Source organism: Drosophila guanche, unplaced genomic scaffold (genome assembly GCF_900245975.1).
Source record: "Drosophila guanche unplaced genomic scaffold, DGUA_6, whole genome shotgun sequence".
Classification (NCBI taxonomy): domain Eukaryota; kingdom Metazoa; phylum Arthropoda; class Insecta; order Diptera; family Drosophilidae; genus Drosophila; species Drosophila guanche.
The window spans coordinates 7,697,008-7,720,753 of NW_022995746.1; the positions used below are offsets into that span (position 1 = coordinate 7,697,008).

The 23,746-nt window shown below is 46.2% G+C and overlaps 1 protein-coding gene and 1 non-coding gene across 5 annotated transcripts in view; both read left to right on the plus strand.

The window, feature by feature from the left end:
• The window catches only part of LOC117582097 (roundabout homolog 2), a 42,098-nt gene that overhangs the window by 14,429 nt on the left and 3,923 nt on the right, over nt 1–23,746 (plus strand). For 3 of the 4 annotated variants that reach the window (XM_034269662.1, XM_034269660.1, XM_034269659.1), the window contains exons 2-11: nt 4,887–5,080; nt 11,562–11,664; nt 15,991–16,275; nt 16,794–16,934; nt 16,996–17,127; nt 17,234–18,541; nt 18,662–18,760; nt 19,232–19,472; nt 19,689–19,849; nt 21,211–21,493. In XM_034269662.1, coding sequence (XP_034125553.1) covers nt 4,887–5,080; nt 11,562–11,664; nt 15,991–16,275; nt 16,794–16,934; nt 16,996–17,127; nt 17,234–18,541; nt 18,662–18,760; nt 19,232–19,472; nt 19,689–19,849; nt 21,211–21,493 — 2,947 coding nt within the window. The remainder of the gene's footprint in view (nt 1–4,886; nt 5,081–11,561; nt 11,665–15,990; nt 16,276–16,793; nt 16,935–16,995; nt 17,128–17,233; nt 18,542–18,661; nt 18,761–19,231; nt 19,473–19,688; nt 19,850–21,210; nt 21,494–23,746) is intronic. The other variant, XM_034269661.1, reaches the window with a different exon arrangement.
• On the plus strand, nt 6,209–6,280 carry Trnap-ugg. The gene has a single exon. It is a non-coding gene; the product is annotated as a tRNA-Pro (tRNA).

The window sequence follows — 23,746 nt, forward strand, 5'->3', positions numbered from 1 at the left end:
GATAGTCAATGGGTGTGTGCGTCGCTATGATTCATAACTAAACAAGCCGCAGGGCCAGGAGTCGTTCCTTCCACATCCCCGGAAACAACTTGCAGCACACGAGTTTCATTTGAATAAGGTTTTTCGGGGGTTTTTTCTTTGACTGGTCTATGCTTAAGGGAGGAGAATGCATGGGGGAAAATGTTACCCTTAAAAAGTGTAATGGAAATTTTGGTAGGAACTTTTCATGGAAGCAGCGCTCCTCTTTCGAGTTCAGCTCATTGAGAAAATATCCATTCTTCCCCACAAATTTGTGCGCATTTTTTGCAGGCAAAAGCATGACTGTACTTGGCCCAAGTGGATTCTTCAGCCCAATGATGAAGCTCCTCATAATAATTCCTAATTAACACATAATTTGTCTCTCGCAAAAGCAGAAAAATTGAGATCCATGACTGACAAAAATGTGAGCACAACAATGATGATGATGCAGAGGTTGAAGTGGAGGTCTTAAATTCCATTTTTGTGCCTGTCCTGGCAGCCATTTCCATCCATTATTACGCCCCGCCTGTAGACACTTTTGCGAGCAGCTGTTGTTGCTTTGCTTTTTCACGTAAATTATAGCAAAAATTTAATTATTGCATTGGACGCGCTCTACTTAAGGTCCTGCAGAGCAGAGCAGAGCAGCAGGAGTAGGAGGGAAGCCCGACTAACATAGTGCCTTAGACTGAAGACGAAGGAATCAACAAGAAAAGTTGTGTGTCGAAAAGTATGCTACTAAAACAATTAGCAGGTCCTGAGCCGGGGCTATAATTAAAACAACAATGGGTGTATCAGGAAGCCGACAGAAAGAGAGAGTGGGAGAGAGAGAGAGAGCTTTCTCCTTATGGGCTCTGCCTTTGATTGATGATGCGAAAGCAGCTAAGGCCGCTGGCTCCTTGAAGTATGCAACACATAAGCAACTTCCAAAGGCGTTGAAGGAGCCCGTTGGAAGCAAATAACGAAGGCTGCATGAGAGAGCCATTGTTTTATTTTTGACCCCCCGAGCGACGGCTGCGACGGCAACAAACTATGCAGTGCCCCACCCCGCACACAATAACAACAACAGCTACAACTGCTGGCAGCACCTACAACAATAGCATTGAGAAGGAAAGTTTTACTTAGAGCGAGAGAGAGAGAACTGTGAATACTCTTTAACAGAGCTCGGCATGCAGCCACGCAAAAACGTTTCTTGCTTCTCTGCCGCTGCGCGCAGCCGATCAATTGTGAATGGGCCACAAAGCCACGAAGCTGTTTCTCTGCCGCTGCGTCGGATCTCTGTGCACACGAAGCTTCCACGCTGCGCTCTAGCCGACTGCGCTGCCCGACCCAAAGCATTGCTACCTGCTGCATGTCGTATTTGGTGGGAAGTTAACATGTCCAAGTGAGACAACAGAGTCTGCACTGTTAACAGAGCCAGTAACAGCGCAAGTAACAGCAAGAGAGACTGTAACGATCGCTGCCATTGCGAGCGCAAGCTTTGTACCGTGCACGGGCCACATGGTTGAATGGCTGTATGCATCGTTAGGGTATTTTTCCGAGGTAGCCATGCAAATGTGTGTTATTATATACATACACATGACTGCCTGCACTCTCTCTCTCTCTCTCTCTCTCTCTCTCTTCGCTGCTCCCCCCACTTGCTGCTGCTTCCAGTAAAAGGAAAAGAAAATGTTTAAGGAAATTGCAGCAAATATTTTGCTTGTTAAGTGAAACCCAGTTTGGCGAAACGTTTTCTCAGCAATTTCTTCAGGCATTTAGACAAAGTCTTGGTCGTTGGTCCTTGGGTCTACGTCTTCGCCTTCGCCTTCACCATCGCCTTGGTCTTGCCACTCCAGATGCCTGGCTGTTGGATTTTAGTTGCTTTCGGGTTGCTCCACCAACTCCTGCACCTCCCATCCACTATTTGATGCATTTTGCATAAGCGTTGGGCAAATGCCTTTGCTGCTTTTATGCAAATTTCAACCATTTTCCATGTCGTTACATTCTTCGTCCTCTATGTTTTCCTTTCTATCCCGTACATACGATATGCGATCCACTCCTCCCGTGTGTGTGGCTTTTCCCTGGCATGCAATTAAAACTAAATTAGTAGGCCTCTGGGCCAGCACACAGCCATGTACGGGGAAATCGTTGCAGTTGGCTAAATTTTCAGCGTCCACTAATTGAATTATTCAGCTGCAAGTCGCCAAGGTTTTCCCTGGCTTTTGTTTTTTTGTGTGCTGTTCAAACAAACTGGAAAATGAAGCGTAATCAAAACAAAGGCCCGGAAAAGCCCTTTTTTTTAGGTGTTGAGCATCACCGCAGGGCCCAGAACCGCACCAGCCCAACTTTTGGTGCTGTCGTGGTCTCCGCTCCTTGTGCCTGGTCAGCAAAGATATGCACAAACAAGGACCCCAAAAAAAACGAAAATTATGTCCATGGTTGAGCAAGTTTTGCCCTGGACAACCCGAAGGGTGCCCACAACCCCGCAACATGCGACATTTAACCCTCGAATTGTGCAGCGGCGAGACGACACATTGAATGTTTTTTTTTTTTTTTTGTTGGTGCTCTGCAGGGCGCAAGGTTGATTCACTTTGTGGTGGTATTTGCTTAGAGATGAGTGGGAGATGGCTTTAAGGGCGAAACTTATTCCTTTGAATTCATTTCAAAAGATTCCGCAGCTTTGAGACTCTCTTCTTGGCAGCAAAACTCATCATTGGACGCAGTTTTGAGCAAAGCTTCTCCCCACAAAGAGCATCTCTTCGTCACCTCAGGCAGCACCTTTTTCTCTTCAAAAGACATTCCCATTCCCATTCCCATTCCCTTTTATTTACTTTTTCTTACTTGCATTGCATGTTGATTTTTCGACTGCTGTCATAACTCCCCGCCCACACCCATACACTTGAATGTTTTATTTTCATGTTCGTTGTTGAAATAACATTGACATGCCGTCTTGCTGGTTGTCCCCAGCGCACCCCTCAGTAGTTCTCCTGGACATGCAACACGTCTGCTGGTCCCACACCCCCCTGTAGAATGGTTTTCTCCGAAATTTCGGAATTCGATTTCCAGCTTGCAACATCGTTGATTGTTGTTGTTGTTATTGCGGGATGACATGCAACTTTTGCCTCGAGCTGTTTGCCATTTGATGTTGTTGTTGTCTTGTTGCAATCAACAACAAACTGGCAGCGGCAACAAATGTGCTCGGCGGTGGCTTTTATTAAATAACGTTTCAATATTCCAACATTTTCTGACATATCAATTTTCAGGCGGAATGGCCTGCCGGCACACAGTCACAGAGAGAGCAAAGCGGCAAACGTGTCGCGACATTAAGATACCCAGTAAACAGTTTTCACATATTTAATCCCTCTCGACCGCTCACTGCAATTTATTTATAGAATTCCTGCTGCATAAAGTTGTTGCATCTTCTGCCATTTACTTTTCGCACTCAGTGTGCGTACGTCCGTGTGGGCGGGGGCGTGACTGTAGCTGACAGCAAATTGTTTAGATATGGCATGAAAATTGAAATTTATGTCTTTTGCCATTGACAGATTTGCTGGCTGGCTGGCAAACACTCGAGAGTTTTGCGGTTAGCAAATAAAGATTGCGGTATAGCGCACACTTCCCCGCAGATTGGTTTCGGGGCGGTGGAATTGATTTGGGTGGCAATAGTTGTGGGTGATAACCATTGAAGGAAACTCACGTTAAATGGGATTTCTCGGTGCTTGAGGCGGCAGAAATGTGAGAATAAACAATTGGAGTTTGAAGCAAATGGCTTTCAATTTATGCACATGAAAGTACTGCAAGAAACAGAGGAGTTTAAGTATTAAAAGAATTGTGTGGACAGCGATCACACGCTTCCACAGAGAGCCTAACAGAGACTGTGGAGTTAACAGAGCAAGTAACAGTGCGAGAGAGAAAGACTCTGTTAACAGTGGGCAGAGCAGAGAAGCCAGCGTCAACGATGGACGCGTCGGTGCGAAAAGCTCTCTTCAGACACATACAAGTGCGAGGCGTCCTCATTCATTTTCTCCAACATCTAACCAGTAAACGGCTCTCCTGCATTGCACTCCACTTGCACTGCCACTGCCAGACAACATTATTTTGTGCAGCAACCTGCTTCACTGAGCAGCGATCACTGCCAAAGAACTAACGGAATTGACAGTCAAAGCAAATACAATGCTGTTCATTCGAATAGAAGCAATATGCAGAGGACTGAAGGACCATTGCAAATGCTCCAGAGAACAGCGGCAACCACAAAAGCTGTCAACTTGGGACTAGGCTACAACATTTGCTTAATAATGTTCTGTAAAAAACGAGTATGCTAATCCCTGGGCTTATCTAACCCATGAACCCTGTCAAGGTGTACAGCCTTTTTGCTATCGCCAATCCACTCCACCCTCCCCTTTTCCACCCAACTAATTTCCCTCAACGTTTGCATTATGCAAAACAAAACAAAAAGTAGAGGAAGAAAAATACTTAACTGCTAAGCTACCAGCTAGCTGGGGTCCTTTGCCGCATATGCAAATCTAAACAAATTAATTCCAAACTGAATCCTTTGAGCAAGTCAGGACACACCACTGCTCCTCCCCGCCCCGCCATCTGCTGCTGCTGCTGCTGTCGCAAATGCAAACTGCAACTTCATTTGCAACGTCAACGGCAATGCGCATTAACATTGTTTTCATTTGGCCAACGAGCGTTTCTCGTCTTACTCTTCTTTTACCCATTTGCTTTTGCTCCACACAAACCGCTGACGATGATGATGTCGACTGACGCAGCGGAAAACGGAAAGCCCCGCATCACCCCCAGCCACCAGAGCCAACACCAACCCAACCCCCGTTGAATCCTTTTGCAATTTTTATATTCAACATTTCTTTCCCTCTCTCACTCTTTGGCAGGTTCACATCCGCCACGAATAGTGGAGCATCCCATAGATACGACAGTGCCACGACACGAGCCAGCGACGCTTAATTGCAAAGCCGAGGGCAGCCCCACGCCCACCATTCAGTGGTATAAGGACGGAGTCCCACTGAAGATACTGCCGGGCTCTCATCGCATCACCCTGCCAGCTGGTGGATTGTTTTTCCTCAAGGTAAGCAAATGGCAAAAGAATGTGTGTGGAGGAGGCATAAAAATTACAAATTATTTAAAAGAGAGAGAAAGTTACGAGATGGAAGTCGACGTGGGGAGTGCCCTATAGAGGCTGGGAGGCGATGAACCATAAACGAAAAATAATAAGAATTTAAAATGTATAATCAAAGGAATCGAAAGATTAAATACATATATTTTTCATCTGTCTTTATAATAAGTTGTGTTCCAAGTTCTTCCACAATCTTCGTTCTCCAACCTGCTGCCATGCTCTTCCGATACTTTTTCTCTTCCTTGCACTCTCACTGCTCTTTTTCTCTTATTTGCATGCATAATTATTATTTCAGCTCCATGCTTTCTTTCATTCATAATGAAAGAGCTGGCAGCAGCGCGAATGATAGTAACAGACAGGACCGAGAAGAGTGAGAGCCAAGCGAAAGGTTTTAAAAAAAAACCTGCCATCTGTTGAGTGATGAACAAACTAATTGCTTTTATTTTTAATTCTCCCTACGGCTGCCACTCCTTTTTGCTCGATATCTTCCGCTCACCATCGCTCGTCTACTCCTCTTTCGATTCCCTTCTGGTGTCTGTTTCAGTCTTTTTTCCCTCAGTCCAACATATTATTTGGTGAACTGCAAAAATATTTTTGCAAAAATAACTGTTCACTGGATGTGGCTGTCGGCGGCAGCAGCGCGGCGGCGGTGGGCAACAACTTCATTAACGAAAGGTAAACATACATTAAGCGAAAAAAAGCAAAGGAGCGGCAGAAGGAGAGTGAGAGTAAGAGAGCGCAAAGAGCAAATGTCAGACAGACAGACAAATAAAGACATAACGGAGGTTGAGCAGCGACAGCAGCAGCTTCAGCAAAAGTCAGCGCTGCCGCTGCCGCTGATGAGCTGTGAGCGAGAGGGATAGACTGAAAGAGAGAGTGTGGCTTTGGTCTAAGACACATTTTGTAAGGTGCGTAACGAAAGTATACGACGGCAGAAGGGTTTAGCTTTCTATTTAAGCCGTTTATGCGCCTTTATCAATAAGGAATTTTCGTTATGGAAATTAATTAATTAATGAGGTTGTATCCTGATCCCTACAGGAGCCACGCTTATCTTATCGGACGGCTGCTTAGCTTTGAAGCGGCCCGTTGGTCTAGAAGAATGACGCTCGCTTTGGGTGTGAGAGGTCCCGGGTTCATATCCCGGACGGGCCCCAAGCTTTTTTTTCCCGACTTCCTAAATTAATTTCTGATCTGCGCTGATTTCTGATCTAAAGTAAATATTCCACAGAATTTCCTATTTAATGAGTTAGTTTTGTTACGCACCTTACGACTTTCGGCGACGCCCCTGCCATGACCAGCAGAGCACTCTGTAAATTTACGACGCAAAAAGCTAACGGAACGGGTGGGGAGGGAGAGCCGCGTTGATTATGCTGATGATGCAGTCGGAATCGCAGTCTCAATTGGGTAAATGGTGGGGGTGGGATTTGGCACACCAGAGCATGGCACTCTGTGTCGGCTTGGCGTAGAAGCTGTACCGTTGGGTAGTGGAAGAGGAGTGGGAGCGGGTGCGACTCAGAGCTTGCCACTTTTCACACTCGATCTGCTGGCTTTGCCGGTTTGGTGTCTGTCTGTCTGCGCGCTTATGCATTCGCATCTGGATGTGCGCTGGGGGAAGAGTACATTGATTTTTGCATGAAGTTTGCCTAACAAACGAGAGTTTCATTTGCCTCTACCGTGAAGCTTCCCTGCTGTTTCTTTGCAGGGCATCTAAAAGTTCGATCCCCTTCGCTGATTTTCCTCTCTATATTTGTGTGTGTTTAGTGTTTGCCGAATAGCAGTGTATTTGTTTATCACTTAAGCGCAGAAAAGGATTTCAGCTGCCGCTGCTGCTGCTCCTGCTGCCGCGGGCTTTTGCCGTCTCCGGTCTCTCCCCGTTTCCGTCAAATGTTTCCATCTATTTTTTTATGGCTCGCTCCTAACGACTTTTAAATGAATTAATCCCGCGTCCCGTTTCACTATCCAGCCTCTCCGTGTGTGTGGAGCGACTTTGGCTTGGGGTTCGGCTTGAATGGTGTCTGAAGGGGCTGGGATGTGTGTGTGGAGCGAATATTTCTTTGACTATTGGGTGCCTGTTTGGGTTTAAATAAAATATGCATATTTTCATGCCACTTCTTGGCATGAACTCCTTCTAAATTCTTGACCTAAGCACATGCATAAACTTTGAACATAAACGGAGCTCTTACACATCATTTCATTGCTCCCTCGCGGCACAATTTAAATTCTAATACCGGCAGCTCTCTCTCTCTCTCTGTAAGTCTGGCAGACAATTCATCTTACTTATAAGTATCCACTCCACACCACTCCAGAGACCACTCCGCAACCCACTTCAAGCAGACATTATTACTATGGCAACCCGGACAAAACACTATTTTGCCGAAGTAAATCCCACTTTAATATGCCGCGAAAATAGGGGAAAAGTCTGCCGCTTTAATACAAATGTTGGCAGAGAAAAGAAAACTTTTTCTCGTTTTGGGTCTTTAAGTGCCGAAGGGGCTGGCAGAGGGAGTGAGCAGAATGTACAAGCCAAATGGGGAATATGCAATAAAATACAAAACATGTACATGGCTGCCATGTGTGGAGCTTTGGACACAACAAAAAAGAGGAGCGCCAAGCTGAAGTGACATGAGGAAGAGCAGAAGAAGACAGGGGAGCAGAGGAGCGGGAGCTGAGCAGCGCAGAGCAATAGGAAGAGCAGACAATAATTTACGTAACTGCACGACAGACAGGCAGAAGCGGCGAAAGGTGTGAGGAGGAGGGAGTGGGAAAGAGAGAGGGAGTAAGCCAGAGAGCGATGGCTAGAAAGTAAGACGAAGCCTGCGCGAGCGAGCAGCAGCACTTGGGTTTGCCTTCCGCACATCAGCTGGCGGTGGATACTCCAAAAGTGACAGAGATGCCAGCTGGAGGGCATTCAGCTCCCCTCACACATGTCTCCTGTTGCTCAGCTCTGGGGGAAATGGCAGAATAATCATCATCCATTTTGCCCGCGTCCTTGACTAAAGTTAGCCCAGAAGCTCGCTCGCTCTCTGTTTGCCCAGACTGGCTGCCACTCTGCGTCAACCTTCTTAACGTTTATTTAAATGTCTGCCACATTTGGCATTAGTTCAGCAACAAATGGCAGTCCCAGACCCCCAAACTACTCCCCAGAAAGAGAAAACTTTAAAAAGCCAATCGACTGGCACAGCGAATATAAATCAAAGCCCTGACTCTCGAGAGCTCGTCTTAATTAAAAATCGCTATAGACTCCAAAAGGCCTCCCGCAGCGGCCATAACTTTATGCACCGCACTGTATGAGCACAATGAGCACATTTTAATGAGTTTACAAAACGCTCGACACATTCGCGGCTCTATAAAGAAGCAAGAAATAAAAATCCTGCAACATAAATGAATAAACATGAAATGTGGCGGCTTAAGCAGAGTTGAGTGGCATCCTGGGATGGGGCCAACGCTGCGTATGAGTTATGTTTTATGGCCCAGGCGACAATTTTTACTTGAGTCTTGCCTTTGCAGTCAAAGCCTTTGGGCTACAGGGCTAAGGGCTAAGGGCTGTTTATTAACTTGAGGTGTCGGGTGGCTGGGACGCGCCTCTTGAGCTGCGTTTAATGAATGTGTGAGGCAGACATGTCCCTACAGGACGATTGGATTAGTGGACGGATAAGGGGCCAGCCAGCAGGAGCAGGCAGCAAGTAAAGATTTTTTAATGAGCAGATTAACAGGAAAGTGGGTGGAAGCAAAAAAAATAAAGAGGGAAGGAAGGCAGCGATGATGGATGAAAAGAATGAACCCAAGAAGGAGATGTTATGACAAGGAATTAAATGCAACAGCAGCTCGCAAATTATTTCAGTCAGCAAAACACCTTTAAGTAAATTCTTTAAACCTTTGCCACTAAACCTCTCCTGTTGCACCTTTTTTTTTGGCACTGAAAGCAAAAGTGTCTGCCCTGCCCCGCCGCTTTGCAGACTCGTTTTCAGGCTCAACTAATACCATTTACACCTCACATTTTACACGAGCTTTAAAATTTAAACCAAATTATAAAACACTCAGAAGTGAGAGAGCGAGAGAGAGCGCGATAGTTGTGGCCGTCCCGCTCTGGCACACGCACAAGACAATTACGAAATGTTACAACATGAAAACGGAAAATGGCTCCCAAATGAAATGTTGGAAAATTTATGGGTATTTTAAATTAAAACGGAAGCGACACACGGAGAGAGGGCGGAAGTGGGAGAGGGTGGTGGAGTTGGAAAGGGACTTGTGGGGGAAAGAACTGCACACAGATACGGCCAATATATTTTATGGACGCTGGATGCTCCTTTCGGAGTTTTGGGTAGCACAAAAATTGCACGTAGCACACGGCAAACATTTGGAATACTCTCTACGGGTGGGGGAAATCCTCTCTTTGCCCTGAGCTCAACCAATTCGCAGCGATTTTCCAGCGGCTCAAGTCATTAAAGATATAAATAAATTGATGTGACTTTTGGACATGTTTTCCGTCCCACAGTCGCTCCCTTTGGCGCATTTTCTTTGCTTTCGCCTGGGAAGTCTCGCGAAAAAACGAAATTAAATTTTCAGCAGCGAAAAGGAGGGGCAGGGCAGGGCAGGGCAGGGCACAGAGAGGACTTAGTCTGGTACTTGCTTTAGGGACAGACAATCAGACAAAGTATATATAAATGTATTTATGGCAGTACAGTGCGTTTCGGCAGAGCATGAACACATTTTAAGACATTTAAAATGGAGCAAAAATCGTAAGAAAAATCAAAGAAAAATATAAAAATGAAGGTACGAATTTTCGTGGCCTTAAACTTCCTTCACGCACTGTACTTCAATTCATTTTGCTGCTCAACGCGTTGCCATTGCCAACGAGTGAATTTTTGTTTTAATTTTATTTGATATTCCCCCAACCCCAAAAAGGGATAGTCGGGGCTTGCCCACGGCTGCTCTGCTTCGTAATTCATTTCAATTTTTAATAGCAATTCCGCTCCGTGCCTAGCTAATGAGCTTAGGCTCAGGGTTTACCTCTGCCAGTGCCAGTGCCACTGCCACAGTTCAGGGACCACATTGCGTATGCTTAATATTATGACAGCGGTGGGAGCTGCAGCTAAAGCGGGGAAGATGCAGCTGGGAATGGAATGAATGAATGGAAAATGGGTCAGTCGAGTTGTCGAGTTGAGGTTTAGTTTGGATTTTGAGAAGTGGTCAAGGCACCGGGCAGGGGGCGAGTTTAAAATTAAATTTAAATTAAAGCAAAGAAAACAGAAAACTTGAGTTTAAATTTGCAGTAAGGAGACTGGCAGCTTGCCGCACAAAACAGTTGATTAATCAGCAAGATAAAAGGATGAAGTCTCACAAATGTATATGTATCTCTACATCTACATATACAACTACATCTACACGCCACTATTACTTTGTGCCGCTTAATCCTGTTGCCTTTGAGCGCTGTTTTGTGTCTGAAGTTTCCTCTTTCACATATGAAGACCTGCGCCTTCAGGCCTCGACATCTTATTTGTTTTATAAAGCGCCCCCGCGGCTCTCATCTGCAAGGATATCTGTGCGTGTGTGCATACAGCTGAGGAAGTGAAGATTAAATGAAAGAATAATACAGCTGGAGAACCCTTTTGTCATCTTCACTTAGCGCAACACTTAATTTCAGCCGAAGGAGGAGCAGGAGCAGCAGCATCGAGGCAGAAGTTGTGTGTAAATTGTGCGAACTTTGTTGCCTGCCAGTGTGCTGTGCTCCTGCAAGGAACAGATAAATATGCTACACACACACACACACGGATACACTTAGTTTGACATTTAATTTTAAGCGCATGTTGGGGAATTCTTTTGTGCTCCAGAAAAAAAAGCAAATAAACAAACACTGAAGACAACACACAGCCAAAAGGAGCCATGTGCGGGGCAGGAGCCAGAGAGCTAGACAGAAGGGACATGTTGTAACTATAAAGTTGCTCAAGAGACGTTTTATGATTTGAAGGCAGCAGCAGGGAGCAGGCAGGCAGACGCGCCACATACAACAGATTGCTGACTGTTTTAGGGCCAGAGGAAAAAGGCAGAGCCAAGGAGGAGCACTTCCCTTGCCAGCAAATCAACGTCTTAGGGCGAAAGTTCTCTAAGAGATTTCGCTGTGTTTGCCATTTGTGAAATTACAAATATGAATGGGGGGGATTTGTGAGCTAGGGAAAGGCGAATGGGAAGTTACACTTTTTGGGGCATACAGAAAGTGAGTCAAAGAAAATGAAAGGAATTCCATAAATAAAACTGAATAAATGTACGAAGCTACCGCAGAAATGCTTACATTATCTCCCATGAAATCTTTCAAACAGCCTGAAAAATGCGGCATACCTCTCTTGCGCTTTTCGATTATAATTACTCACATTGCCACTTGCCTCCCCTTGAAGCCATTCCTTATGCCTCTTTCTTCATCTTTTTTTCGTTGCAGGTTGTCAATTCGCGTCGCGAAACAGATGCCGGCGTCTATTGGTGTGAGGCAAAGAATGAATTGGGCGTGGCACGAAGCCGGAATGCCACATTGCAAGTGGCGGGTAAGTCAACAACTTGCCCCTTTCCCATGCATCCGGAGTCTCCTTCGACTCACTCCTTCTCCGTTCCTACAGGGAGCGTGTGGTGTGCGTTTTTAATATTCTAAATTGATGTTGATTTTTGCCCCTTGTCGTGGGGCCTCTCCTCCTTCCTGCTACTTCTGCTGCAGAGGATAGCCTTTTTTTTGCCTTTGCTTTTTGCTTTTTGGCCCTCAAACCCCGCCCACCCAACTAACTAGCTCTGTGGATCTGCCTGCTGCGTTTACAAGTTTTACGCTCGAACGCACCCACTTGTCTTGTCAGAGTTTCAGCCGTTCCTCCCGCTCCCTGCCAGTCCTTTTGGCTCTCCAATAGAGCGTATTCCAGCCTCCATTAACCCGTTTTCGTTTCAGACTTTTCTTTTTTTTTTGGTTCGCTTTTTTCTCGTTTTTGCTTTTCTATTTTTGACTTTTGAAACCTTTTTACTCGAGCTGAAGCTTGATGTGTGCGGGATTTATTGGGGCCATATCTAGCATGGCACATACCGTGGTTGGCAGTTTGTGAGTTGGGACAGGTCGGGACGGAATTTTAATGGGGTCTGAGTGTGACTGTTGAGGGTTCTTCTGGGACTACAGAAATGATGCAGGAATCATATTGGAAAAATACTAGAAAACGCTCTGATGGGGAATAAAATAATATAGAATAAAATACCAGAAAATACTAAAAATACCCAAAACTGTGTCCTGACAATGCCATAGTATAAGAACCATGGGTTAGAAATTCGAGCAAGAAAAATACTAGAAAATACTAACAAAATACCAGAAAATACCGTTAAAATACTAGCAAACGCTCTGCAAGAGATTACTAGAAAATACCAGAAAATACTATAAAATACCGCAAAATACCGCAAAATACCCATGTCATTCTCGGCACTGCTGGAATATTCCCTTCTTGCAAATATTCTCGAACAACAGAAATAAGCTCAATCTTGGATTTTTTTCTACAATTTCAAAGCTGGTCTTGGGCTGCTCGAATTAGTTGCACAATTTATTTAGAACAATGAAATTTAGGGATCAAATTAGGGTCTCCTCTTTCCCACTTGCAACTTAGTGGCTGGCTCCCTCTACAAAGATCATTTGTCGCTTGAGCGAACCTAAGGCGAAACTTTCTGGTTTTTGGTTACTTTTCCACATGCTCAGGGAGAGAGCCATGGGGTTAAGCAGGGAGATACCGCGCTGATAGCATTGCTTTTAGGCACCATGGAAAGTAGGTACTGAAGCCCACGCCCAGGGAGCCCTTCCATATCAGTCGACAGAGACCGCCACTTTGTCTTTTGTTGGCTAATATTTCTTTTATTTGCCTCTGCCTTTTCATTCCTCTCTCCCCCGTCCGCCTGTCCCTCTGTCCGTTCTGTCCGTTCTGTCCGCCCGCCTGTCATGTCCGTGCTCCCTGCTCCTCCCCCCACATAAAAATCGATATTTGGTCTGTGGAGTTTATTTTTCCTTCATGTTGGATGTGTGTTTCCTTCTCGTTTCTATTTTTTTACTCTCTATCTCTCTGCTGGTTTGCTTTTTGCGGTATATATCCTTGGGGAATATTTTTCAATATTTGCATGTAAATCACGAAAAGCACGTCAAATTTGTTTGCTTGGTTAAAACGTCGTTATTGCGGCTTGTGGTTGGGTTGGGCTGGGGCTGGGGCTGGTTCTGGGGCTGGCAAGTAGGACATGCAGGATCTACTCGCAGAGGACAGCGACTGAGACCGAGGCAATGGCAGCAGGCGTTCACATTGATTGGGTTAGGCAATAAAAGAGCTAACAGCAAAAAGGGAGACTGGGAGCTGAAGCAGCCATCGAAGAGGGAGTGGATCCAAGAACACGAATCTGAAAGGTGGAAGGACCTCCAAGTGCCTGTGGGCTTGGGGCACTCTCGTAGGCGTTGCACACTTTTTTCCCTGTCATTTTTTGTTCCTGTGTGGCTCGTCGTGAGTTTGTCAATAGTAAACATAAGTTGCACATTCGTTGTACGATATTTATGCCTCGTATTCCCCCTCGTTGCCGTATGTATTTTTGATGTTGTCAGCGTTCTGTCAGCACACACGCACACAGGACAGCCACAGTCACAACCTTTGAACTGATATTCGAGTGAGGGAAGAGGTAAATTTATCTATCGCCTGGATGGGTTTTCTGCTGTTTAAAGTATAGGAATTAGCGCTGGGTTTTCGCTGTGTGTTTGAGTCCCTAGCATTAGCGAAAATTGAGGGGAGAATTATTTACGGCATTTTTTTCTGTGCTTTCGGGGTGTGAGCTGCTCAGGGAAAATAATTCTGGGGAGACTTAATGGTGGAGTTTTTTGCTTGTTTTTAGCATAAATAAATACGTATTATCTTGCTGATTTTAACCAGATTTATTGGCAATCACTTCCTCAATCAATGATTAGCGCAGCATAACTTTATCCCGCAATTAGCCCAGCGGCCGAGTATTTATCACGTCTCGGCCGTTCCAGTAGTTGCCATTTTGCTCGTAACTCTGTGATACATATAGACAATCATTATCGCTAGATGATGCCCAAGCACTGAGCACCTTCAGCCGCTGCCATGGCCTTCCACAGGACAGGACAAAACAGACGAAAAAAAAAAAATCACAAGCCAGGCACGAAAGGCCTACGTGGCAGCAGCAGAAACTTTCGCCCATTGGCAGTGAACCTGACACTGATTATGACTTTGATTAATTTATTGATGGCTGGCGTGTTTTCCTGCTGCTTTCTGCTGCTTCCTGCTGTGTGCCGCTTCGATACAGTTTGCTCTTAAAAGTTGCCTTCCTCCTTGAGGGCCATTTTCTCGCCATTGATTTATTGCGCTTCAAGTTTAAATTTTAATAAAAGTCATGATTTTAGCACATTTTTGCATAACCCAAGAAAGCAGCAGCAAAAAAAGCTAAACTAAAGCCAAAGCGCAGTAAAAAGATGGCAGAAAAAAGAAAGAATTCGCTTATTCACTTTGTAGATTAAAAAAAAAAGGAAGCAACAAAAAAAAAAGTAACGAAACGAAAAGCGAAATTTAATTTACGTAAAAGCTGCTTTCGCCATGGATTTATACGTTGGGAATATCCATGCAGATATATTTATTTTTTTTGGAGCTGCACAAAAGGTTGCTTCTGTGGGTGGAAAACATAGAGTAGAAATTTTACTTGGCGCTGCTTTTCAAGTGCTTGAAAGTTGCTTGATTTATTACACGAGCAGCAATCCACCCGCAATGAAATGCACACAGGACAAATAATAGCCTGGAAGAGCGGTATGTTCAGGTGTGTGTGAAAATTACAGGTTTACCTTTTCTGACCACATTCACAGAAGTTGCGTAGAGCGAGCGACAGACCGCTTTGTCATCAGGAAGATAAGAGCAGAAGAGCTAAGAGCGGAGAAGCGAAGAGCCGAAGAGCTGAAGAGCGAAGAGCTGCAAAGCTGCGACGTGAGTTACGACTTTTTCGCGCTCTCTTTGTGTCGCGCGCTCCAAAACTGCGACTGCAACTGCGACGCCGACTGCGATGGCGACAGCGACAGCGACTGCAGCTGCAGCTGCAGCTAAAGCAAAATGATGATAATACTCTGATTTAGTATGCACAAAGGCAGAGCAAAGAGAGCTTTTGAAATGCATGATTGTGACAGATGTATGGTCAAAAGAGGGAGCGAAGGGAAATAGTAACAGAAAAATCTGGCGAGGCATAAATGCTGAGTAAATTTATGCTGGGCAAACCTTTATAAGAAAGATTTATAATTAAATGCCAAAAGCTGCAGTTTAACGGTGAAATATTACAGAAGATTTTGATGTTTTTTTTTTACATTTTTCGCTGCAATCAATATCCAATCGAATTAAGCTTGAAAATTCCACCACGGCTCTTATTTTTAACAAATTATAAGATATTCTTTAGCAGCTAACCAGCTTCCTCTCTCTCTGTCGCTCTTTGTCCCACTGCCTGTCTCCCTTTGTGTGTGTGTGTGTGTGTGTGTGTGTGAATGGCGTATAAAAATCACATTTGTGCCATTTACCAACAATTTATCTTTGCTGGCAGGCCGCAAACACGCGCTCTCCCTACACACACACACACACACACATGAGCACCCACAGGAGCCGCAGGTTAAGGCAGGACTTTGGACAGGACACATGGGGCATTTATCATGCAAAAACCCACCCAAGATAATTTATAACCCCTAACAAATGGACAGGGTCCAGGGCCAACACACACAGAGAGACACTCACTGTTATAATCATTTGGTCATCCTTCTTCTGCTTCACTTTCTCTCTGACGCTCCATATTCACGTTCTCTCTCCTCCCCTCTCTCTCTTCACTTCCAGTGCTTCGCGATGAGTTCCGCCTGGAGCCACAGAATACACGCATCGCCCAGGGCGATACGGCACTGCTGGAGTGTGCGGCACCGCGGGGCATTCCCGAGCCTGCCGTCACCTGGAAGAAGGGCGGACAGAAATTGGATTTGGAGGGCTCGAAGCGTGTACGCATCGTTGACGGCGGCAATTTGGCCATTCAGGATGCCCGACAGACTGACGAGGGTCAATACCAGTGCATAGCCAAGAATCCCGTTGGGGTGCGCGAGTCGTCGCTGGCAACGCTCAAAGTACATGGTAAGCGATTAGCCCGTAGATGGTGCCCTTGGGTTCAATGGGGAGACACATAAATGCAAATACGCAAAATATAAGACATAAGATAAATCAGAGGTTAAAACTGTTGTCACTGTTGAGAGCCGCGCGGATCGTGAGAGCGAGCGCAAGCCCACGCTCAGCGCGCTAACAGTGAGCACTAACAGTGTGCTGTTACTGCATGCTGTTAGCCGCGCGCGCGCTAACAGGCGGCTGTTACCGTATGTTGTTAACATCGCAGTGCAGCGCTCAAGGAAAACTCTTAAAATTCCAACACAAGCAGCAGCTGCGCCCATTCCAGGGTTAAGGGCTAGCAAAAGTTACCCCACAACCACGAGTTTTCCACACACCACTTACGAGCGCACCTCAAATCAATGTGTCATGTTCAATTTGTGAAATGTGACTTGGGTTTTGGGTTTTGGGTTTGGGTTTGGGTTTTCAGGTTTTACCTTTCGTTATGGGTCGCCGCTAAGCGTTTTCCTCCGCCTAATTCCCATTTGCAGTCAAGCCCTACATCATACGTGGACCTCACGATCAAACCGTTCTGGAAGGTGCCTCCGTGACGTTTCCCTGCCGTGTGGGCGGTGACCCCATGCCGGATGTGCTGTGGCTGCGCACCGCCTCGGGTGGCAATATGCCATTGGGTAAGAAAAGGAATTGCCAGTGAGAGAATGCATTTGAATTGATTATTTTTACTATTCTCAGATCGCGTGAGTGTCCTCGAAGACCGCAGCTTGAAGCTGGAGCGTGTGACCATTGCGGATGAGGGCGAGTACAGTTGCGAGGCGGATAATGTGGTGGGCGCCATCACTGCCATGGGCACACTGACAGTTTACGGTAAGTTTTAGTTCCAGTCCCTCCGCTTAGACCACCGCTAGTTGCAGCACTTTTAGCTAATTAGTTTCCCCATCTCCCACCTTTCCCCCTCCGTACTGCACCGTAGCACCCCCGAAATTTATACAACGACCGGCCAGCAAATCGGTGGAACTGGAGGCGGACACCTCCTTCGAGTGCCGAGCGACGGGCAATCCAAAGCCAACGATTTTCTGGACCATCAAGAACAACAGCACGCTGATATTTCCGGGTGCACCGCCGCTGGATCGTTTTCACAGCCTGAACACCGAGGAGGGACACTCCATACTGACGCTGACGAGATTCCAGCGTTCCGACAAGGATCTGGTCATACTGTGCAACGCCATGAACGAAGTGTCCAGCATAACGTCGCGGGTGCTGCTGAGTCTCGACTCGCAGGAGGATCGTCCGCCGCCGATCATCATCGCGGGGCCCGTGAATCAAACGCTGCCCACCAAGTCCCTGGCGACGCTGCAGTGCAAGGCAATTGGTCTGCCGAATCCAACGATATCCTGGTATCGCGATGGCATACCCGTGCAGCCGAGCAGCAAGCTGAACATCACCACAGCGGGGGATCTGATCATCTCCGACTTGGATCGCCAGCAGGATCAGGGTCTGTACACGTGTGTGGCCAGCTCCCGGGCGGGCAAGTCCACGTGGAGCGGCTTCCTGCGCATCGAACTGCCCACCAATCCGAACATCAAGTTCTATCGAGCGCCCGAGCAGAACAAATGCCCGACGGCACCCGGACAGCCGAAGGTGCTCAATGCGACGGCCTCGGCCCTGACGATTGTGTGGCCCACGAGCGACAAGGCGGGAGCCTCCTCGTTTCTCGGCTACAGCGTGGAAATGTACTGCACGAACCAAAGCAAAACTTGGATCCCGATTGCCGCACGACTGGCGGAGCCCATCTTCACGGTGGAGAGCCTCACGCAGGGCGCCGCCTACATGTTCATTGTGCGGGCAGAGAACTCGCTGGGATTCTCCCCCCCATCGCCCATCTCGGAGCCCATCACAGGCGGCAAGCTGATCGGCGTGCGGGATGGCAGTGACATTGGTTCCTCCACGTCCCAGCTGCTGCTCAGCGACGTGGAGACGCTGCTGCAGGCCAACGACATTGTGGAGCTGCTCGATGTGAATGCGAGTGACTCCACGACGGCACAACTCTCCTGGGACATAGACAGTGGCCAGTACATCGAAGGCTTCTACTTGTACGCCAGGGAGCTGCACTCCACGGAGTACAAGATGATGACGCTGCTGAACAAGGGGCAGGGACTGAGCTCCTGCACGGTGCCGGGTCTGGCCAAAGCCTCTACGTATGAGTTTTTTCTTGTGCCATTTTACAAGAGCATCGTAGGAAAGCCATCGAACTCGCGGCATGTGCGCACGCTGGAAGATGGTAAGAGGAGATTGACACTGCCTTGCCTGTTCTCATCCTTCATTCAGTCATACTCTTCTGCCCATTCCTGGTTCTGCCTCTGCTTATCCCTCACTCATTGGTTGTCTCTCTCGTTTGCAGTGCCCGAAGCGCCGCCATATGGCATGGAAGCCATTCAATTCAATCGCACTTCGGTCTTTTTGAAGTGGTTGCCACCGCAACCAAATCGAACACGCAATGGTACGTATGTAAAGAGACGAAGAGCTTTCGCACGTGGATCGTAACGCATCGTGTGCATCGTGAGAGCAAGCGCGAAGCTTACGCTCAGAGCGTTAACAGTGATCGCTCTCAGTGAGCGCTAACAGTGCGCTGTAAGGGGGAGCGGCCACAGGCTGTTAGCGCAGAGCATTAACAGTCGGTTAGCCTAGACTGTTAACATCGCTGTTACTCTGTAGCTAAGCTTTGACTGAGGCGCTGTTCACCTGTTTTGGTGCCATTAAAAATACAAGAATAAATCCCACTTCCTTCTGCTAAGTATCCAGAATGCCAGAAAGCAGACTTGCAACATTAAAGCTACAACATTTGCTGCATGAGTCCACAGAGAGACAGAAAGTCGCAACCACCATGTCGAGTCTCTTCTTTTGTTTACATTTAATTTCATTGCTCTGTCTCTCTCTTTTCCCACTCCACTCTGGCACTCGCGCACAACAGGCATCCTCACCAGCTACAATGTGGTCGTCAAAGGACTGGATGTGCACAATACGACGCGGATATTCAAAAATATGACCATAGATGCGGCAACGCCCACACTGCTGCTGGCTAACCTCACCACGGGAGTCACCTACTACATTGCCGTGGCGGCTGCTACGCGGGTGGGCGTTGGACCCTTCAGCCATCCGGCAGTGCTCCGCATCGATGCACGCACCCAGTCGCTGGACACGGGCTATACGAGGTGAGTGGCGGAGGAGGAGCGTTGTCGGTGCTCATTTGACTGGCTCCAGCATCAATCCATTAACGTGGCACAAACGACAATGGCCCACGAACGACTTTTGTGACCATTAAACTAAGCCTCCGCCAGGCCACGTACAAAAGCGGCAATTGGGGGGATGGAGCTAGGATGCGATGTGATACTCATTCTCTGTGTTCTTTATTGTGTTGTCTATTGCAGATACCCCATCAGTCGTGATATTGCCGATGACTTTTTAACACAGACCTGGTTTATCGTCCTGCTGGGCTCCATCATTGCCATAATTGTGTTTCTATTGGGCGCATTGGTACTATTCAAGCGCTATCAATTTATCAAGCAGACCTCGCTGGGCAGCTTGCATGGTGAGTGCGATTACATTTCCTTTACCCAACACTCTTTATAGCCTGTACCCAGTTTATCCTTAATTTAAATTTATATTTTTGGGTGCCATTTGTCGCCTTTTGGGTGGCTTTTGGTGATTGTTGGAATTTATGTTAACATTCAACTTTAATTTAGTCCGAATTTTGGAGGGTTGTTTGGTGTTGTAGAATTTCCGATATTCAGCTAAATGGGGGAGTTACTGAGCTCTTATTTACCCAAGACAATCTTCAATCGTTTCGTCCGGCTACATGCAAACATTTTGTTCCTGCTCTCTGTAATCTATGATTTATGACTTGAGCATTTATGTGCGTTCGTTCAGTCTCAATTAGGTTGCCATTTTGTAAGGCCACAAGAACTGCAGACACGCACTTCATAACATTGTAAAAGAGGCAAGAAACTCCCCCAAAACGGAAACCCAAGGGTAATAATCTTTGGCAGCAAGCCACACACAGAGGGACCACAGAGCGAACGCCAAGGTTAAAGCGACTATAAAAAGATAAACAAGCAACGATAACTGGAGCAGAGCAGAGCGTGGTTAAAGGTTGAAGAAGACTCCTAGCTAGAGGGAGGTTTGGCTAGCATATAAAAACGACAAAAGCTCACGTGAAAATCACATCAATTGTCTAACTGCAGAACTCTAAGCAAATGGCATAACAAAAGTAAACAAAAGGGAGTGGGGATAAATGTGTAAAGACAAGAAGTTACCCTAGAGGAGTAGCAGCAGAGTTTGGAGAGCGCTGAGCTAAAGTTTTATTGCTGTGCCCAAAGCAGAGCGCAGCAAAAAGTGCAGGCAGGTAGCCAGCCGCCCGCAATGGTGGTGGAAAAACGGTGTCCCATATCGCGACGCATCGTTGCGGGAGTGAGAGAGAGATAGAGCGAAAGAGTCTCCGTACATGGAACGGTAAACTAGCTGAAAGCGGAGACGAAAAATACAAAAGCAATGCAACAGTGCAAGTGCGCACGTAGCTGCTTAGCTAAACAGTGGGGCTCATGGCAATTTCTGCTGGAGAATTCATTTTGATTCCGTTGCTGCTGATCTTTTGTCTGCTGCCTAATCCAATATACCCACAGTATGATTGTGATTCCCTTCCTTTACAGCTCATTCCATATCGTTTCCTAATGGGCGTTGCAAAAGCTTTTGCCAATTGAATATAAAAAGTAATTTCCGTCTTTTATTATTTGCACGTTACACAGCTAGGCGACCCCACCAACTCCCCTTCGCCGTTTTAGTTTTAACGAGCCGTAATCATTGGCAGTGCACACATACAAACAAACAGAACCCTAACCATTCCGATATTTAGTCTTTGCTCATACATGTACCCGGGTTTTTCTTTTATTTCAGGCAATCACGCAATCGGAACCGTGCGAAAGTTTCCAACATTGCCGCTAAATGGAGGCGGACCTGTCGGTGCCGTCGGCTCAAATTCGACATCAACCACCAACGGCCCCAATGGCCTCTGGATCGATCCCAGTGGCGGTGTTTGGCGACAGGCAGCAGGGGGAGGCGCTGCTGCTGGCGCTGCCGCTGGAGGTGGTACGACAAAGGAGCAACTTCCGGGATACGCACAGGCCACCGCCCAACAGGGACAACAGCAACAGCCAACGCTGCTGCCTGATTACGAGAGGTGAGTGTGGGGCTCTGTTCGGGGAAGGGTTGTTTATCTCCACAGGAAGTTACCTTAATATCCTGTCTACGCTTCGCTGACTGTTTAATTACAATAAAAATTGGCAAGCCGCATGGGCCAGAGTGGAAAGGGGGATTCCCATTCAAGGATCCATTGGTTTGGGCCACTATTTACGAGCGGGCTAATAAAAAATATTTGCAGCAACCGCTGCCTGCCATAAAAACCGAAAACCTCAACCAGAGTACCCCCGAAAAACCCGCCCCTGACTGGCATCATCTTCCCTCTGCCATTAAATTGTTACACTTGAACGGGTTTTACTTTGGGCCATGGCAACTTACCCCCACGGAAATGTTAGCGTCATTTCATTTGCATATTTCCACGCATTTTATTAATATTTCCTCGGGGCTGCTTTGCGTTTTTGATCTCTCTTATATTTGTGTGATTTTTTTGCAATTTTATTTATTTTTTTGTGTTGTAGTTTTCTGCTCTTTCTGATCCGACAGCTGCCAAAGTAATATCAAAACAAAGAGCTTAAAAATCAATTTCAATCATTTACAAAACAAAACAAAATCCCTCAAATATTCCCCAAGTAATCCTCTCAGTTTCCCACTTTAAAATTTCACACAAACTTATCAACTTATCAGCCAGCTCAAACAGTCATTACAAATTCTACGCAACACTCTAAAAACTTTTAATTTCATATATTTCCATTGATAAATCCCTCTCGATTTCTGTCAACTCATCCGAGAATTTTCCCTAAAAATCTCCATCCTAATCGCTTTAATCGCCACATTGAAGCCGCCTAAGCCCGGATACATGTGCCACACTTTTCCTTCAAACTTCTTACTTAGAAAAAAAGAGCAGACCCCTAAAGTTATTTCGCTTTTGTATTTTCCTTTTCCTTTTCCATTCCTTACTCCTCTTACGTTGTCTTAAAGCTTAATGTACCGTTGCGGCAGCAACAATAAAAATAAAACAAACAAACAGGAACAAAAACGAAAAACAGCAACGTAACCAGAAATGGCACAGTAAATGCAAAGAAAATAAAACAAAAGCAAAGAAATGCGTAAGAAAATCCAAAACAAGACGCAATAAAAAAAGAAAGCAACGGAATGGCAGCTGCTGGCGACATGTTGCTGTCCTGCTCTGGCACACGCACACACCTGTCTTGGACTAGCATTTGCTGTGCCACTTGCTCTTGGCATTTTTCGGCACCCTCGATGAAAGTTTCGCGCATTTATTTGTTTAGATTTTCGTTCTTTTTATTGGGGGCTATACTCCACCTGCCGTACTCTGAGTTGCATCTGGCATAAGCTTTGCTCTGCTCTCCTCCAGGGTATACACAGCTTCGACTTCAGGCTCTGTGTCTCCTCCCGCTTTAATTTTTGTGCCTGCCCATATCCCCCAGTTGCCACCTTTTCCCCCATTTCCCCCTCTTCCTTCCACTTCACTTGCAATTTGAAACATTTCCTATCCACCCTGCACACTCCCCCCTCCCGCACCGTTCCGTGGCATTCCTCCAATGCTGTTGCCACTTCCGTTACGCGATTTTCATTATTTCCGTTTCAATTTTTCCGTTGTGTTTCCTTCGAACTCAAAGTTTTCCTTTCTGCCTCCCCGCCCCACGCCGCCTGTCTGTCTGTTGCTCACTTTTTTAACAACGTTGTAAAGTCGTAAAAAAGTCCAACATAAGCAGAATTACAATAAACAGAATCTTCTTTTATTTTTGCTTGTTTACATAAACACAAACCCCCATCCCTTTGCGTAATTTCGGGACACACGTGGCAGGCAGGTTGCGCCATTGCCTACAAAATTTCCAATTAAAATATTTAATTTCTTTCGCGGGTTGTTGTCTGTTTTGAGCAACGCAATCTTCAACGCTAAATTAACAATTAAAAATTGATAGTCCTCGGGCAAGGCGGCACTTCAGATCATTTTTCATTTTCCATACTGTCTACAGACCACAAAAATTAATTGCTGAAAAATTGCGTAAAGTGTATTATGACAGACTTTTGTGGACTTTGGAGCTCAGCAAATGGAACTTCCCTTAGGCTTAATGTGAGGCCATGAAATAGGAATAAATTCGAACAATAATTATTGCAATTTTGTATTTTATTTCGATTATTTCTAGTGCTACAAGCCCCTGTGGTTCTGTTCCTTTTGTCTGCTTAATTTTTACACTCACCGAACTCTTGTTTTCCCCTGCAATCTGCAACGAAATTTGCGATGGATAAGCATTATCTCATTAGCTAA